Source organism: Gasterosteus aculeatus, chromosome 3, assembly GCF_964276395.1.
Source record: "Gasterosteus aculeatus chromosome 3, fGasAcu3.hap1.1, whole genome shotgun sequence".
Taxonomy (NCBI): Eukaryota; Metazoa; Chordata; class Actinopteri; order Perciformes; family Gasterosteidae; genus Gasterosteus; species Gasterosteus aculeatus.
The window spans coordinates 13,546,461-13,563,463 of NC_135690.1; the positions used below are offsets into that span (position 1 = coordinate 13,546,461).

The 17,003-nt window shown below is 45.1% G+C and overlaps 2 protein-coding genes across 7 annotated transcripts; one reads left to right on the top strand and one right to left on the bottom strand.

The window, feature by feature from the left end:
- Nucleotides 1-354: 354 nt before the first annotated feature.
- sppl2 (signal peptide peptidase-like 2) lies at nt 355-8,345 on the bottom strand. Of its 6 annotated transcripts, none has more exons than XM_078099492.1 (16): nt 8,188-8,341; nt 7,037-7,153; nt 6,494-6,676; nt 6,295-6,384; nt 5,886-6,025; nt 5,319-5,461; nt 4,649-4,745; nt 4,422-4,538; nt 3,998-4,079; nt 3,814-3,888; nt 3,650-3,712; nt 3,465-3,564; nt 3,190-3,267; nt 2,696-2,856; nt 2,401-2,441; nt 355-1,964 (listed from the first exon to the last, which is right to left on the bottom strand). In XM_078099492.1, exons 1-16 carry the CDS (start codon nt 8,233-8,235, stop codon nt 1,955-1,957), a joined length of 1,545 nt encoding a protein of 514 aa, XP_077955618.1. In that variant the 5' UTR covers nt 8,236-8,341; the 3' UTR covers nt 355-1,954. The 6 variants fall into 6 exon arrangements, 4 of the variants coding, with proteins under 4 accessions (XP_077955618.1, XP_040027558.2, XP_040027557.2 ...); XM_040171624.2 differs by having other exon boundaries at nt 5,319-5,509; nt 8,188-8,330; XR_005711813.2 differs by lacking the exon at nt 2,401-2,441 and having other exon boundaries at nt 2,563-2,856.
- A 2,257-nt stretch (nt 8,346-10,602) lies between these two features.
- On the top strand, nt 10,603-16,571 carry dapk3 (death-associated protein kinase 3). The gene is made up of 9 exons (XM_040171625.2): nt 10,603-10,912; nt 11,671-11,768; nt 12,657-13,017; nt 13,412-13,541; nt 13,727-13,775; nt 13,868-13,894; nt 14,014-14,166; nt 14,269-14,314; nt 14,738-16,571. The coding sequence occupies exons 2-9, from the start codon at nt 11,707-11,709 to the stop codon at nt 15,266-15,268; spliced, it is 1,359 nt and encodes a 452-aa protein (XP_040027559.1). The 5' UTR covers nt 10,603-10,912; nt 11,671-11,706; the 3' UTR covers nt 15,269-16,571.
- Nucleotides 16,572-17,003: the final 432 nt, after the last annotated feature.

The following is a 17,003-nucleotide window of genomic DNA, read 5'->3' on the forward strand; positions in this document are numbered from 1 at the left end:
CCTGTATTGCCTTTCTGATCAAACGGATTGTTTAAAAGATCGATTCACTTCATTTCTCGTAGTATGTGAGCGGCCTTCTGCGCCGAGTGGCTGAACGGAGGCAACAAGGAGGCTCTTTGTCAGACTGCTGTTCATTTCTGAATTCTTAACAGCAGTGCACCTCTTTCACGGCTGGATGGTCATGATGAAAAGACTCTTTTAGACTCTCAAACCGCTGCGGGAGGGTGTAAGTGGTCGCCATCCGAAAGCTTACACGCTCCGCATCCTGACCTGAAGTCTGTCAAACCGACCGAGACCTGCGAACTAGTCTTAATCCCACGTTATATTGTGCAAGAAAAACAAACACACTAAAGATCAAATACAATGTTCCTTTTTATTATATTTATTCCACAACAGAGGCTTGAAAACCACTTAGTGGACAAATGATACTGATGAATGGGAAACCATATGTCCTGGAAAAGATCCAGACAACTCTGCTGCTCTCGCGTCACCTCGGAACAAATTATTTTCTTTAAATTTGACCTCAACCTCTACACATGTCGAACTCTGTTAATAGGCATCGTATATAACGTGTGAAATCAGAAATACGTCTGGCTCACAGAGAAAAGTGCTTGCTGACCTCTGGTGATTTAAGATGAAACCCTGGGGTCAGAAGTGGACTTTCATAGCAAAAGCATGGTGAATATATGATGCATGGATACCTTGGTTTCCGTTTCTTTAAAGTTGAACCTGTTGCGTACACGTAAACTGTTAGAGCATGAATTAAAAGATGCAAATGTTTCAAATAAACTAATGAAGGATCGCAACCCGCCCCTCGCTCAACTCCTGCATTAAACTACAACCCCGCATCCTTTAGAGTTTGGTCCTCTTTTAAACTTCACATAACTTCTACTTTACCTCCCAACATGAACACGGTAAGGCTGAAACCAACTTCTAAGACAACAGAAAAACACATTAATACTGAGGCCTTTAAGTTCCAATATGCCAATTATACGTCTGCATTATTTATCTTTTAAGAAAGGAAAAACTATTTGATTAAAATTGCTGGTTAATTTTCTGTTCATCTAATAGCTGCAGCTTCTCTTTAGTGGAGCATTCGATCTCTCTGAGAAAAAGGTTAAGTAAGTGGTTTATCATGATGCAGCTTTATTTAAACGAGTATCCTCTGACTAATCAAGGGTTTAAAAGCTTTGGATAGCTTCCAGATTTGGCTTTTTATTCCCTCAAAAGCTGGTACAGACCGGTAACCACTAGTATTTGGAGTGTCAGCGACACAGAGCGTTTAGTGATGTCTACGCGTGCAACACATTCAGCCATTAACTGTATTACACAGTATTTCGTTTTTTGTCTAATTACCTTTCGGGCCCCTGAAATTGGGGATAGCTCTGATTAAAACTGTTAATGTGATGTTGATGTTCATCCATTGAATTAAAGCTGAAAGCCTACACTTCGACCCGACGTTGACGGCTTCAGTTCAAATCATTTGGCGTTGGGTCAAGGGGCAAAACGTAGAAAATCGTGTCACCGTCATAACCCTTCTGGCCCTGACTGTTTGTGTCGGGGCTGAGCTCCAGGTTTTATTCTTGATGTGTTGTCCGTTTCAATGCCTCGACCTCGAGGGTGAAATCCTGTCGCCCTGCTGGCCCAGCCATCCAGAGCACAGATCTCCTCTCTTCCCTTCACACAGAGTGCAAATTAACATCTGTACTTTTAAAAATGCCCGTTGACATCGACGAAGAAAAAATTAAAAAAAAAAAAAACGCACTCAACAAAATACATTAAATGAAATGTAATCTGCTGTACTAGACGTGCTTTCAGTTAGATTTGTTCTCCGCTTCCTCTTCCCTTTCCGGGGGTGTTCGGGAGTCGTCTTCTGTGCATTCTTTCTCCGGTCTTGTCAAGTGATCGTCTGTCTGCGGCGCCGCAGTTTGTGTACAGTTGATCGGTTCGTGCACTATGGGAGGCTGCAGGGGACAAAAACAGGGTCTACGTAAGATCAGGCTGAATTGTGTGGATCCGAAAAGTAAATGTCATGATAACAGAAGACAGAATAGCCTTAAATGGGACAACAAAAAAAAAAACAGAAGAATGTACAATTATTCCTCTGTCTGCAGGGTAAAGGGACTGTTGTCATTCCCATTAAATGTTGTCAGAGGTGTTACTGAAAAAAGTCCCAGATATAAAGAAATGGGATTTTGTGGAATATGCTTCCCCCAATTTAAAAAATAAGTTAACTTAAATAATAAATGGCTATGAGCGCCACCAACATTAGCTGCGGTAGTGCTTATTAGTCTAACAGGTGTGTGAATGCAAAAAATTAAATAAAACAAAACACAAAAAGGGACCTGAAGTTACACCAAGATGTTTTAATGGAAGGGTGAAGGAGCCCAGATGGAGTACCTGCAGTGCCATTCACAGGCAGCTGAGCCCTCAGCAGCAGACTACAGCACACCCACAGTAAAATAAAGGGTGGGGAGCAGCAATGGGAGGGAAGGAAGGGTGGACAGTAAACACAAAGAGGCAGTTGGAACGGATGGAATTATTCAAAAGGGGTTACTCAACTCAGGATTCTACTTCACTCTGCATGTTATTTAACACTAGATTTAGGTTGGTTTTTTGTGAGTTTCCTTTTGTAGATTTTTTTTTTTTTTGGGGGTTCTTCAGCCGTAGGTGGTCATATCAAACTGGTATTCACCACAAATCCACTTCCAGTCCAGAACTGGGGCAACTCCCTGCGCCACAGCGCTACAGCGAGGCTGGTGAGCAGGGTGCAAGGCACCAGGTAGAGCAAGGCCGGCTGACCCATCTGCATCACGGCCAGCGCCACGAAGGTGACCAGGAGGCCGATGCCATAAGCTGGATGGAGACAGGGGGGGGGGGGACATGGTCATGGTTTATAAAGTCCAGTGTCTGGGGTTAGGGTTGATTTCACATCGCCTATCCTGCTCAGTGAGTTTAACCCTGTCCACAGTGCGTATATGGGTGATGAATAAATTGCTAATTACAGGCTGTTTCCTCCTAATTTAAATCCTGCCCGTAGCCAGCAGGTTATTTACTGCTTGTCCTCCTACTTTACTATTCTCCCTTTTTAAAACAGGCTCGCTGCAGACGATCACAGTAAATATGTTGTTCCCCAGATGTAACGTTCATCAAATCATGGAAAAAGGCTCACGGTGCGTGTGTACATACCAATGGTACAGGCCACAAAGTAGATCCTGGAGGATTGTGTTAAAATGTCGAACCGGTGACAGTACACCACCAGCAGACCTGAGAAAAACGATGCGAGGCATTGGGATAAACCAACGAGAGAAACCCGGGATACTTCACAAAGACTACAGAACACACATTATTATTAGTATGCGGCGAGAAAAGGTGTCAAGTGGTTTTCTGCTCCGACGACAGTAAATAGAATGAACAGAATTTTCTGGTTGAATCTGTTGTGGAAGGACTTTGCGGTTCATTACCTGGTACCAAGACATCGCCAAAGCCCAGGAGGGAGAAGGGCCGGTCACAGAGGGACAGCGGAGAGAAGTTTAACCTCGGCACTTTGAGCACCATGGGGAGCTGGAGGAAACAAAAGTCAGTCTGACGATCAACCACTTTTCTTTTCTTTTTTAAAAAAAGGAGTCGTTTAAAAAAACAAGCTCACCTTTTCATGCGCGTAGGAGTCCGAGGGACCAGCTGCTACCTCCATCATTATACTTTCACCACTCTGAGGGGGGGGGGGGGGAGGAAAGCCGTGGAGTAACTTAAGTATGACAGTGACACAGGCCGTGGATACCTGAATGGCCTGAAGCAACAGTGTCGACGTACCTTTGTCAAGAACGGTGTAATAAATACGAAGAAAACGTCATAGACAAACAGCACCGACAGTAACAAGGTGCAGGCCTGCGGAGACGGAAGAATTCATCAGAACTCGCGTGAGCCACACGTGTATTAATCAAAAACATCTCCCACAAAAGTTATTAGTTCGTATTTGTCAAGAGCGCCGACTCGCCTTAAACGTGGGGAGTCTGACTGTTTTGAGCATGTAGAGACAGAAGGCGATCCCCAGGGTGTCCTGTAGCACCCACGCCCACCTGGAGGACGCACCGGACGCCGAGTCAGCCAAGTCATCATCATCATCATCATCATCATATGATGCAACTCCAACATGTTATCTCACACATGCACAGACAAATGCGACCTCACGCAATGAGGGACACACACTGAAGCCCCCCGGGGAAATTTAGCTCGGGGCTAGCGGTTGCCACTACCATCCTTTTTAGAAAACGAATCAAATATCAGTGCACGGCCAAAAACACCTGTGCCATGATGATGAATCGCGTTTTTGAAAAGGACTAACGCACGGCGTTCACAAAGTGTCGGCCAGATGTTCGTCTCTGCACGTGTGACTGGTCCCGCTCTGCTTTTGCACTCACTGGTCTTCGTTGCGAAACACCATCCAGGTGCCGCTGACGGCCACGCAGAAGGCCGACAGCAGCAGCATGCGGACCTGTGGCCGCGTGTGGAAGTACGGCAAGTTGTTCTCCGGGACCCTGTGGTCGTGGGGGGGGACGGGGGGGGGGTGGAGAGCACAGATCAATAAACACGAGCTGGTGAAGTGAGCAACAGGAGCAGACCTTCTCAAACCGCGTTTGAGTCTCACCTGCACTTGCAGAACGGGAGTCTCCTGACGAAGGGCCACAGGCAGCTGTGGAGGCCGACGGAGGAGGCCAGACAGAAGATGGCTATGACCCAGATGGCTGCAAGGTAAGGAAACTATTATTATTATTATCATCATCATCATGGCATCCGCTCACGTTCCACTGAGGAAATACTTATTTTGCGGTTTTGCTCCGTGACAAAATGCTCCTTAAATATCAAACTAGTTGTTCCTGCTTCCACGACTCTACGTTGTGTACGTACAAGTATATATATTTTAGGATCAGGTGAATTGCCATCGATCCAGTGTCTTAACTTCTCGTGGGCATTGGAGGTTCAGGTAAGACTCTTCCACACATATAACGGTTTCCAGCCTTGGGAACCCTCATCAAGTCAGAAATTCCATTAAAAAAACAAATGGCAGTTTAGAGAGTCTTTGTCACAGAGGGAAAACATGGTTGACCACATCCTCCCCAGCCTGCACGCCATAATAACCCACTGCTGAGCCGGACCACAGTGAGCGAGGGAGAGCGATCAATGAAGAAAGAGGAATGAAGAGGAACTATTGGGCAGACGGGCCTGAAAGCTCTACAGATGTTTTGGTTGAATTGGAGCCGATGAAAGAATTTCCAAATGTGAACGGGTGTTTACTGTGTGTGTGTGTGACATCGTACCAAGGTAGTCGTAGAAGAAGTAGAGGAGCACCAGCATGCTGCAGCACATGACCACGAACACACAGATCATGATGGGAGTGACGTCCACCGTCTCCTCGTCCTGCTTCTCCGCGCCGTCGTCCCGCTTGTGCTTCATGTAGCGTCTGCAGGGAGAGGAACCGAATTCAGAGAAGCCCGCTGACCGGAGGCGGCTTGTTTGGGGGCGTGCGAGAGAGAGAGAGAGAGAGAGAGAGCAACGCTGTCAGGAAGGAATGACTCGGATCGGCTCGAACCGATGAGTCACTGCCAACGGCCTCGAACCAACAACGCCGCCCTTCAGGCAACACGCGGCTCTCAGAGAAACGCTCTTTTAGCTCTTTAGCCTCTTCTCTGAAGAGGACTCCCCTGATAAATAATCTATGGACGAACTTCCATTTGGGCCCTAAAAGCACTTTAACTACTTGCATCATCCAGTACATCACTGCCTGTTATGACCTGCACCTTATTCAGAGTTATTTCTGTATATAGCGTCGACCTTAAAACCAAACCAACCGACCAACCGAAGGTCCCATCGTCCCGTCCACCTACTTCTTGGTGTCTCTGCTGCCGGCCCAGTAACCTCCGACGGCCACTGTTCCCACGGCCATCAAAAAGATGATCACCATGTTGTAGTCCAACACGGGCTCGTTGGGCGCGTACATGGCGACGAGCCTTCCTTTGCCGAAGGTCTGCAGGAGTCGGAAACAACATTAAGCGAAGGATTAAGACTTCCTGGAATCTGTATTTAACACACTTATCGCAAGCAAATGATCGCAAATGTGCATTATTTAACATTTGGCGGAAGGTTTTTTGCTTATCTAACACCCCGTAACTCTGATCTGCTTTTGCTGAATGTACAAAAGGGTTTAGCGTGTGTTAACTTCTTTGAGAAAAGCGCACCAGAAGAACCGCGGAGGTCCAATCAGCGGTTCCCACGTGTCGGTGGATGGCCTCTCACCTTGCCTATGTCCAGCATATCCGAGTAGCTGAGCAGTGCTACTGGAATATCAATCTCCTCATACTGGGTCTTGTTTCCCGCTGGTGGTGTCTGAGAATTTAAAAAAAAAAAGGAAAAAAAAGTTATGTTTACCAGAATGAATTTAATATTGACGCACAATAGTTACAGGCGGCCTTGAGGCAGCTGGAGGTGGAGTTACCAGTCGGTCCTTGCTGACGATGAGCAGGGCCTTTGCGCCGTTAATCTGGGCCAGTCTGACCTTTTCGTAAAAGGTGCAGTTGCCCCTCATCACCATGGGGATGAGATTAGGGAAGCCTCCCTCCGGGACGTCAGAGGGCGAGCACAGCACCGACGTTGTGAGGTCATAGATCTGAAGACGCGACTTGGAGACAAAAGAGGTTTGCGAGGTTAACCGGCGATGGGCGGCAGGATGTTACGGTTCAGCACTTCATATTATTTTGTAACGAACACAGCGTTTAATGAATCGGCTTGATGTGAAAGCTGGATCCCAACTGTTGCCACTGAGACACTGGCTTCATTAACGAACACAAAATATATACCTTTTTTGTATGAAATCCCTGATGCATGTGTCTACTCCAGAGTGTATTACATTAAATGACGGTGTTTCGATATCATTCATACAGAATAATATTTGCAGGTGCACAGAGAGCAGATTACAGGCCTCTTTTAAGTATCGGTACTCTCATCGCTTGCATGCTGCTGCTGCTCAGTCGGGACTCACTGCCTTGTTGAGGTCCTGGGGTAGACGCGCCCACTGCGAGTTGAAGAATATGCAGTAATCCTTCCCTCTGCTCTTGCCCTCGTCGCTGAAGTGGGCCATGCCGTACTCTCCCACCACCTGTCAACATGACAACAGTCCCCATGACAACAGTCCCCGTGTCCCAAGAAAAGGTCGTGACCCGGATTTTTTTTTCCAGGCCGGAGCGATAACGACGTCGGGCGACGAGGTCAAAGTCAGAAGTTGACAACAAACACAACGTTGTTTCTTGCTGCTACGCAAACACGAGAGTGACCTTTTGTAAATAAAAGCGCGTGCAGAAGCTTATAATCCACTGCATGACGAGTAAGTAATGACAAATGTTATCTGCCTGCTCGTCAGATGAATCGCCTTTCATTTGCTTCCTATTCACGTGTCCTTTGAGGGGGGTGGTGCCTTTGTTAAGAATCTTTTGGAAAGGATAATAACAATGCAGTAAAATGGGACAAACGAAGTGAACCGGGGAAATGATGCCACAGACACAAGGGGAGAACAGGGACGATCATCTGTGTCCAGTAAACTGGGCGGGAAAGGAAATGGAACCTTACGCAGTTTTACAAATACACACAAGATTCGGATGAGGAAATTGTTGCTGTGTTGTTCCTATAGCGATCAAAACAAGTAAGAACCAAAAGACAAAATGCATGCTTTAAAAAAAACAACTTTATTTGTAATAACAAAGAGCGCATGGGTTTGGGTTTTACAGACCACAGGAGAGTTGCTCAACAATGTAAGTCAGCGGTCAGCCGTTTAATGCTTCTAGAGGGAGTGACATTGCAATTAAACCCAGAAACGTTCTACCTTCAAATTTGAACATCTAAGGACCACAGATGAATCACCGGCGTGATGTGTCGCATTTTTCTATCACACACATCGCATTCTGTCCGCCATGAACCTCGCGGTGGATGCGGCGAATTTGCCGTAATCCCGCTTCGTTAATGTCACATCGAGTCGTTCCAGGCCCGGCGGTGATCTCTGCAAGCTAACGGGCATAGCATCCAAGCTAACCATCCCGAGGGAAAAAAAAGAAAAGCTGCTATTGTCCGCCACGCGGTGCGACGCGAAGTCAAACGCACAGATAAACCGTTTATGAAGAAATACAGTCGTTCTCTCACCTTCTGGATGAGGAAAGCGGCCCAAAACAGTGTTTCGGGGACCCTCATGATGCTCAGCGTGTTGTTGTTTTCCCCATTGAACGACCGATCCCTAGGAAACACTCACGCCAGCGCTCGCCAGCTGTTCTAGCGAGATACGCCCACGTGACAGTACGGAGGTTTTAATTGGCTGTTACACGGAAGAGTGGGCGGACCACATCACTCATTGGCTAAAGTCAACGTCAGTTAAAAAGACAGAAGTAACATGATATGTCTCTGTTTTTCAAACCCCCACGACTTGACGGTTTTAATTCGAGGTATCAGACGTGTTTAGCTTTTACAGATGGAGGATACAGTAGAACAAAAAATAATGTACAGACATGATATTTTTGTTTAGGTTTGTTAGAAGATGTACTTGTTGAATAATGTGTTAAACAGGCCAACATACTCCATCATATTTTATTGTCAGTTTTCACAACAGAAAAGACTACAAGTTGGGCAACGGGCACATGTTTTATTGCAACTCTGGAATTATGTCGCACATTACAGAAGTCCTAATTATTCTAAAAATCTGTAGTGACCACATCCTGACTCTTGATGTCAGACTTGCCGTGTCCGCATGGCTGCAGCAGCTCCTCATCCCCAATCCGGTGTTTTAACTGTAGTTCCTTAGTTATTCTCCAAAATAACTGCCAATGTGCTGCTTTTTCGGACAGAAACTTGCTATACGTCCTCTACCAAGCTACTGACCTATTAGTCAGCGTTTAACTCAGACCTGGTGAACTGAGTTAGTGAGAGTGACCTAAAGAGGGCCCTGGTCCAATCCCCCGTTACTCAAGCGGCTGCTTGGAGGTGTAGAGAGAGAGATGGTCATCAGTGCCTGTCGCCGTTTTTGGCCCATGGGTCTCCGGAAACAGCAGACGGCTAACAAATGTCCACCGGTACTGGTTTGATCCAGAAGGATCAACGTGGAGTCCGTCCCGGCTGTGGAATAGTGGACCAGCTCTTTACCCTCGCAGGTCTGTTGACTTTGCCCATTCTGTCTACAAATGTTTTGTGGACTTGATGGACTCTTACAGCTGAAGTACCCTGCAGGGTCTTTTGGGGAGTACGTTGTATTGGGCCCCTTCACCCGCTCCTTTTTATAACCAAAGTGAGAGCTCTGTGTGTGTGTGTGTGTACTGGCCTCCGCCCCCTGTCACTAATGGTGTTTGTGAATTTTCACGAAGAGGATTTCAACAGCCGGGGGAGGAGAGTGTCCAAGACCTCCGAATTTCCTCTTCGCTCTTTACAGATGATGTGTTTTTTTGGCTCCTTTAAACCATGACCTCAGGCTCACAGTGGGGCCGTTTGCAGCTGACCGAGAGCCAGTTCCTTCTGAGGCCATGGTCCTCTGCCAGTAAACGATAGAATATGACCTCCGGGTGTCACTACTCCAAGCGAGAAACTTCCAAGGTTCTTGGACACGAGTGATGGTGGAACGGAGCGTTTTGATGTCTTTGTTAATTTTACGGCGTTTTTGGTGAAGAGCGGCAAAGGCCAGCTCGGCCAAGCTCTCTAATTACCAGTCCATCAACATTTCCACCTTCATCTATGGTTACGAGCTTTGTGTCGTGAGCGAAACAATGGGACCATGGATGAAGGCAGGGCAAATTAGTTTACTTTGTAGGGTTAGTGGTGCGGTGAGGAGCTGCAGGGAGGCTCGGAGTACAACGGCTGCTCCTTGAGGCTCCAGCTGAGGTGGTTTGGCATCTAATCAGGAGGCCTGGTCAAGTTCAACTGGTCAGAGGCCCTTGGAGTAGATACGCCTTTATCAATTCTAACATTACTTTTACTCCTTTGCTAATACTTATGTACAATTTAGAATGCAGTTATTAGTATCATCAATATAGCTTTACTTTTTGTCATTTGTAAGCTGGGAAAATCGGAATACTTCCACTGCTGATTAACACACACACAAATTATGTTGGTTGTATTGTAACACATTTTGTTTTACTTTCTCTTACTTACCCAGTTATTTTTTAAAGTTTGTCACTCGGTTTGTACTCATTGGTATATGTCATACTAACAATAAACACATGTGTAACTATGGTAACCAGAGTTATTCGCTTTATCAATCACTCCCTCGTGTATCTTTGCTGCTGCGTGCTCAATCTTGTTATTCATCGACGTCCTGCAGCAGCTTGATTCACTCGGCATGATGTCATCCCTTATGTTCTTCCGTCCTCCTTGTGTTTACCTGCTTCAAGTCAAGCATCAACACCGGAAACAAGTGATTTCTGCCTTCAAAATAAAATACTTGTATTTCTTCACCACGTTGCAGTTCAGAAGATTTTCTAGGTTATTGCTTTGTTTGTTTTTTTAACCAGAAGACAACAGTGACTCTTGCATTCTGTTTCAAACACTAGAGACATGACGTTAACTCACTGCCTCTTAGTGGTCAGAATGATGAGCTCACTGCTATAAGTAATAACAGGGACCCGGTTATATATCATGTATCATGGCAAATGGCAAATAAAGAACTTGCTAAAACATAAATGACCAGAGCGGAGTAGCTAACACAACCAAACTAACTTTAAATGCGTTTGCGTCGTGCCGTTCATGCAGTTTTTTTTTTTAAAACCAAGTTACCGGAAGTTCTTTGTTTCACTGCAGCTGGCTTGACACTCCTCAATCGGGGAACATACACTCACCTACTTTTGAAGAGGAATGCAGCAACCGTAGCGACTCGTAGACAAACCACACTGTACGTATACTTTAAAGTAATACTTTCACATTGTATTTGGGGACGTTAGTACTTTTCAGCTAATATTTAAGTGTTGTGTGTATGTTCTTCCTGACCCTGGCCGGTGTTTGTACAGTAATTTACGTCAACGTTAGCTAGCTTAGTTAACGAGCAGCTAAGCTAGCTGTCTTCCGTCACTGGAATTCTCTTAAATTGTTTGTATTCCTTTATTAATATATGTGTTATCGGCACCAGTTTTCGAGTATTTGTGGCTATAAACTCAACAGGCTTGTGATTCCAGCTGTAGCGTATCTATAAAAGGCATATTTTAAAAGCTTAAATACTGTTATTTATACCGGTAATTTCTTTTGAAGACCAGCCCACATTAAACAAGATCTAAAATCACAGGGGGAAAGTTTTTAAAACTCTGTAGTGTTTTTGTTTCCCAGTCCCTTTAATTGAGTCAGGGACGTCTGGCAGGAGATGACGTCAGTAGGACTGGTATGCAGAAGGCTGACATCAGCCAGAAAGTCTCTGAAAACTAAATCTGAGCGAACTGGGGCCAAATAAGGAGTAAAGAAGCCCAGATAATTTAGTTATGTTGGTATTAGTAGTAATTCTCTCTTGTAACTTACCTCTAAACATGCCATTGTTTTGGTCGATGTGCTGTGACGTTGGTGTGGACCTCACAGCACATTGATCCAACATGCCCCCCCCCCCCCCCCCCCCCCCAGTATTCACTCAGTGTGTTTATCTTTTATTTCTGTCATCCACTGCAGTGAATCCCAAAGCATCGTCATCCCAGTCATCCCACCATGGATGGCTTCAGACAAGAGGATGTTGAGTTGTTTTATGAAATGGAAGAGGAGTTGGGCAGGTATGTTGTGCACATTTCTTATCTTTGTTTCTCTGGGAAAAGTTATTGTACCTGAAAACTTCCATCTGGGACCACTACTGTGGTCGGCGTTACACACTGTTCACACACGCCGTCTTTGTTGTCCAAATCACCGCAGGTTAGTTCCAAATACAAGTGTGAGGGTACAAAAATACTGTTTTGATTCTTTCCCAATTGCCGTCTTATGAAGGATATCAGAGATGTAACGCTAAGTAGGGTTGTGTGAATATAAATAACTACCTAGTTAAGGTTAAACATAAGAAAAAAAGGTTTAGTTTGAAGTATGTGCCTAACATGATTGTTCGTTTTTAATGCAACAAACGGTCTAAACAGCAGTTTTTTTTCACCAGTAAAATAAAAGTAAATGGGAATGTGAAATGTAATTAAATTACACAAATGGTAGTTGAGAGGCATTATTATGCCTGATATGATTTGGAAAACACGTCTAGTAATGCAAATTTATTTAAGTATGTGTCAGCAACATATTAAATAGTATAAATACTCATAATAATTTCTGTGCTTTGTAGTTGAGTTCAATAGTTTGGACTCAACTTTCCGCCTCAGCTCCTTTTTTCTGCAGTGATGCAGCAAAACTATGACGTCGCTGGCTCTCAATGTGCCTTTCCACCTCCACTGTGTCTCTATAGGGAGAGTGTGTGTGTGTGTGTTTTGAAGTATGCAAACATTAAATTCCGCTGTGTCATGATTTATGAATTGCTTTTGCTGCACTGTTTAGATATATATTCTCTCACCGGCTGCCAAGAACTCAAGCTTCATAACCACATGAAGCTGGCACAACAAAAACAAAATACTAAATAATACGTCATTTTCTGCTCTTTTTACCATCCCGGTCCGCTCTCCTCTCCGCAGTGGACAATTTGCCATCGTCCGCAAGTGTAAAGAAAAGAGCACGAGTATCGAGTACGCAGCAAAGTTCATCAAAAAGCGGCGACTGTCATCCAGCCGGCGGGGGGTGAGCCGCGAGGAGATCGAGCGCGAAGTCAACATCCTGCGGGAGATCCAACACAGCAACATCATCACCCTGCACGACATCTTTGAGAACAAGGCCGACGTGATCCTGATCCTGGAGCTGGTGTCCGGAGGAGAACTGTTTGACTTCCTGGCTGAGAAGGAATCTCTGACGGAGGAGGAGGCCACCCAGTTCCTCAAGCAGATCCTGGATGGCGTCCAGTACCTCCACTCCAAACGCATCGCTCACTTTGACCTCAAGGTCAGTGGTTTGTGTGTCGAGGACGGTCTGTGAGGCCGCCGGCCGCCAGTCGTAGTTGGCGCGTTAGTGAGGATTTTGGTTCAGACGTAAGAAGAAGTTTATGTAACCTTAAATATGTGGCGCTTGAGTGATTTGAGGCCGGTCTGCTGCATTGTGATCATGAGAAGCTGTCTTTTGTATCATCGTAATTAATTGTTTTGGGGGCTTTAAGCAACACAGAATGTTTAATAGTTAATGTTTAAATAATTTCTTAGTATTGTGTCAAATAGTGAAAGTTTTCAAACCAAGAAAAAAAAGTTTTAAATTTCACCTTTCATACATGACAGTTCAGGCTTCTTAGTGAGAGGTGTAGACTTGTCTCATCTTATCATTATTCTATTGTCTCATCTTTCAGCCTGAGAACATCATGCTGCTGGACAAGAACGTCCCGAACCCCAGGATCAAGCTCATCGATTTTGGAATCGCGCACCAGATAAAAGCGGGAAACGAGTTCAAGAACATATTCGGAACGCCGGAGTTTGTCGGTGAGATCACGTCTCCCCCTTCCCGAATCGCCTTTTCACAAATGAAGTCAACACGTTGCACTTTATTGCGATCCGTTGTTGCGCTTGTGTGTCGCCCCCCCGGCAAGCGAGTTAAACGCTGTAAGTGTGTTTCAAATCTCCACATCTGCTTTGGATTCAACTGTTCATTCCTCTGTACTTAACAGCTCCAGAAATAGTCAACTACGAGCCGCTCGGACTGGAGGCGGACATGTGGTAAGATGTCAAACGTCTTCTCCGCCCTCTGCAGCCGTACGCTGACCCGCGTCACAGCTCTCACTCATGTTTGGTTCTTCTCTCCTCCGCAGGAGCATCGGAGTCATCACGTACATCCTGTGAGTAGCGTTTCAAGCCACGTCTCGTCGTGGACATTTGCGGAGACACAAATCACTTTGCTCCCCATCCGCGTTGTTTCCCTCTAAAGCGAAATCCTTCTCGTCCCGCGTCCCTGCAGACTGAGCGGCGCTTCGCCGTTCCTGGGCGAGACCAAGCAGGAGACGCTGACCAACATCTCGGCCGTCAACTACGACTTTGATGAAGAGTATTTCAGTAACACCAGTGAGCTGGCAAAGGACTTCATACGCCGTCTGCTGGTCAAGGATCCGAAGTAGGAACCTTTGGGGGATATTTTAGGCCCACAGCAACGAGGAGAAATATCTGTTTGGTAGATGTACCGTTTTCTTATTTCTGGATTATTTTCATTTTGCAGGAAGAGAATGACAATTGATGACAGTCTTGAGCACCCTTGGATCAAGGTGGGTTTTTATATAAGGTTATGTATTCGTTGGTTGATTTTAAAATGTAATAAACAGTTTTATTTATCAGGTTCAAACTTGTTCACATTTGAATTCTTATTAACAAATGAGGGCTGATTTATCAGCAGATATTTGCTTATGCACAAAAACTCCATTATCATTATGCCAATGATGTGTTTGAGGTTATTTTAGTCTTTGTGTCCACCAAAGAGCATTAAGTTAGCAAAATTCTCACTCTAAAGTCACAATTCCAACACAAAATAAATGTCCTTATGAGACTCAGTTGATGCTGCATCACATTGGATCTTTGAGGTGGGTGCGCGTATTGATATTTAAAAGTTTAAGGAATATCAGTCTGGTGGTTATTGGTTGTTATCAAATCACCTCCCTTTATTTCAGACCGTAACCTTTTCCCCTCCGCAGGTCATTAAGAGGCGAAATGTCCGCCAGGAGGAGAGAGACCACAAGACCGAGCGCCGGCGCCTGAAAACCACTCGTCTGAAGGAGTACACCATCAAGTCCCACTCCAGCATGCCCCCCAACAACACCTACGTCAACTTTGAGCGCTTCTCCCAGGTCCTGGAGGAGATCGCCGCGGCAGAGGAGGGCCTGAGGGACCTGGAGCGCAACCAGCGCTCGTGCCGAGAGGACGTGGCGGCGCTGCTGTCCATATACGAGGAGAAGGAGGGTTGGTACAAGGAGGAGAACCAGAGCATCTCCAGCGACCTGAGTCACATCCGCCAAGAGCTGCAGCGCACTCAAGCCCAGCGCAAGAAGAGCCAGGAGGAGGCCCGGCTCACCATGCAGGCCGCCAGCATCCTCAAGCGCAAGTACGGCCGCCTGGAGAACCGCTACGAGGTCCTGGCCGAGCAAGTGGCCTCCGAAGTCCGCTGGGTGGAGGAGCTGGTCAAGTCCATGTCGGCGGAGAGGAGCGGCCTCGGCAGCATGGCCTGAGCGACGCCGACTATGACACTCTGGCTCTGGAGTCCCGCCGCCTGCATGCATCCCACCCAGTGCGGTTTCAGTGGGTCAGTCGTCATCATAAGCTATGCTGCCCGTCAGGGGCGAATGACCCGCCCCTTTTACGCCGCGCTTCAGAGAACCAGCAAGAGGCTGAGAGGCAATATGTTGAACCCATTCCGCCATTCCTTTGTTTTTAGAAGTTTATTTATCCTTTTTTACGTATAGCGTTATGGGACAAACGATTTAAAGTTTGTAACTATATGAACTTTTTGCTTTTGTATTTTTGTTTAGCCTGGTTATATTTTTTTCTTTATCTGAACGTCCTTGTGCTGTTAAAGCCAGAGATGTCGGCTTATTTGCTCTCCCTAGTTGCTGAGTAAAACATTGAATATTCAGCATAGTTTCAATAATTTCAGGTTGGTTTATTCGTCAGTTTAAATTTCTGATTTGATTGCAGCTTGAATTAATAAGGACATAATAAAACAAAATTTAGGTTAATGTTTTGTTTTACAAATTATGATTTTTTAAATTATTCTTTGAGAAACTTTTCTGGAAAGAAGCACATAGTTCTTTTATTATTATCTGAAATACTGAAACTGACGGAACTTCTGTTATCTCAGTTTATTATTAGTCTTCCAGAGGAATTTGACTTCTCTCCATTTAAACCCCAGTAAATATTTATTCACCGTACAGTTATTATTGGGAACTTTAATCTTCACGTACCTTTTTTATTTTTATGTTAATTTCTAGACACATTACCTGTCCAACTCATCTCTCTCTGTAACCACCATCAAGACACAAAGTTAATTCCCGGACGCCGCAATTATCTTACAATAAATTAATTTATACGGACCTATAAAAATATAGAGCTACCAGAATTGAAATGTATAAACTAATGATCGCAGTGCCTCTGCCAGCTGTCATCCATCATGGACATTTCTATCACATTGATATTGCTCCATGTCTTAGACGCAGCAACCTTTGCACAGTAGCCTTATCAACCAAACCGTGTGCATGGAACCTTTCTCTGTGAAACCTCCCCGTTGTTTGTGTTCCTGTTTTCCTTCCGACCATCTCTGTGAACTCCACACATTCCACTGGCAAGTCCCACATCCGTGCAACACATTCCCCGCGTGCACAGCAGCAAGTGTACGATACGGTCGGTATTGTGCTTCAGTAGAGAAGTTGCACTGAGAAGATTCTGGAAGGAATTCTAAATCTCTTTTTAATCGGTCTTTAATGTGTAAGCTGAAATGCCTTGACTTGTTTTAAATAAACTAAGTTATCGCTGTCACCCGAGTCGTATTTGTGTGTCGTCCTGTGAGTGGACTGTACGCTTTATTATTCATAAATAGGCTTCTGTTTGTCCTTTTGACCTTGGTCCAATGGTGGAAAACAATCTGGTACATTTACTCAAGTACTGTACTTAAGTACAATTATAAGTTACTGCTACATATGAGTAAATGTGTGTTTTTCTCAACACTCAAGTGGACTTTTTGAATTATGTGTATTGCTTTTAATACTTTTAAATAACATTTTAAAAGCTGGAGATTTATTTATAGTGTGGCTTGGTCATCTCATTTTAATGTATTTTTTATTTGGCGCTTTTTGGATTCACATTTATCTTAAAAAGGGACAAATGACGTTGTTGGTTAGATGTAGGAAAAACAGCGTGAATGTCTTTGGGGCGCGATGAGGTCTCAACCAGACTGTGCCACGTTGATCT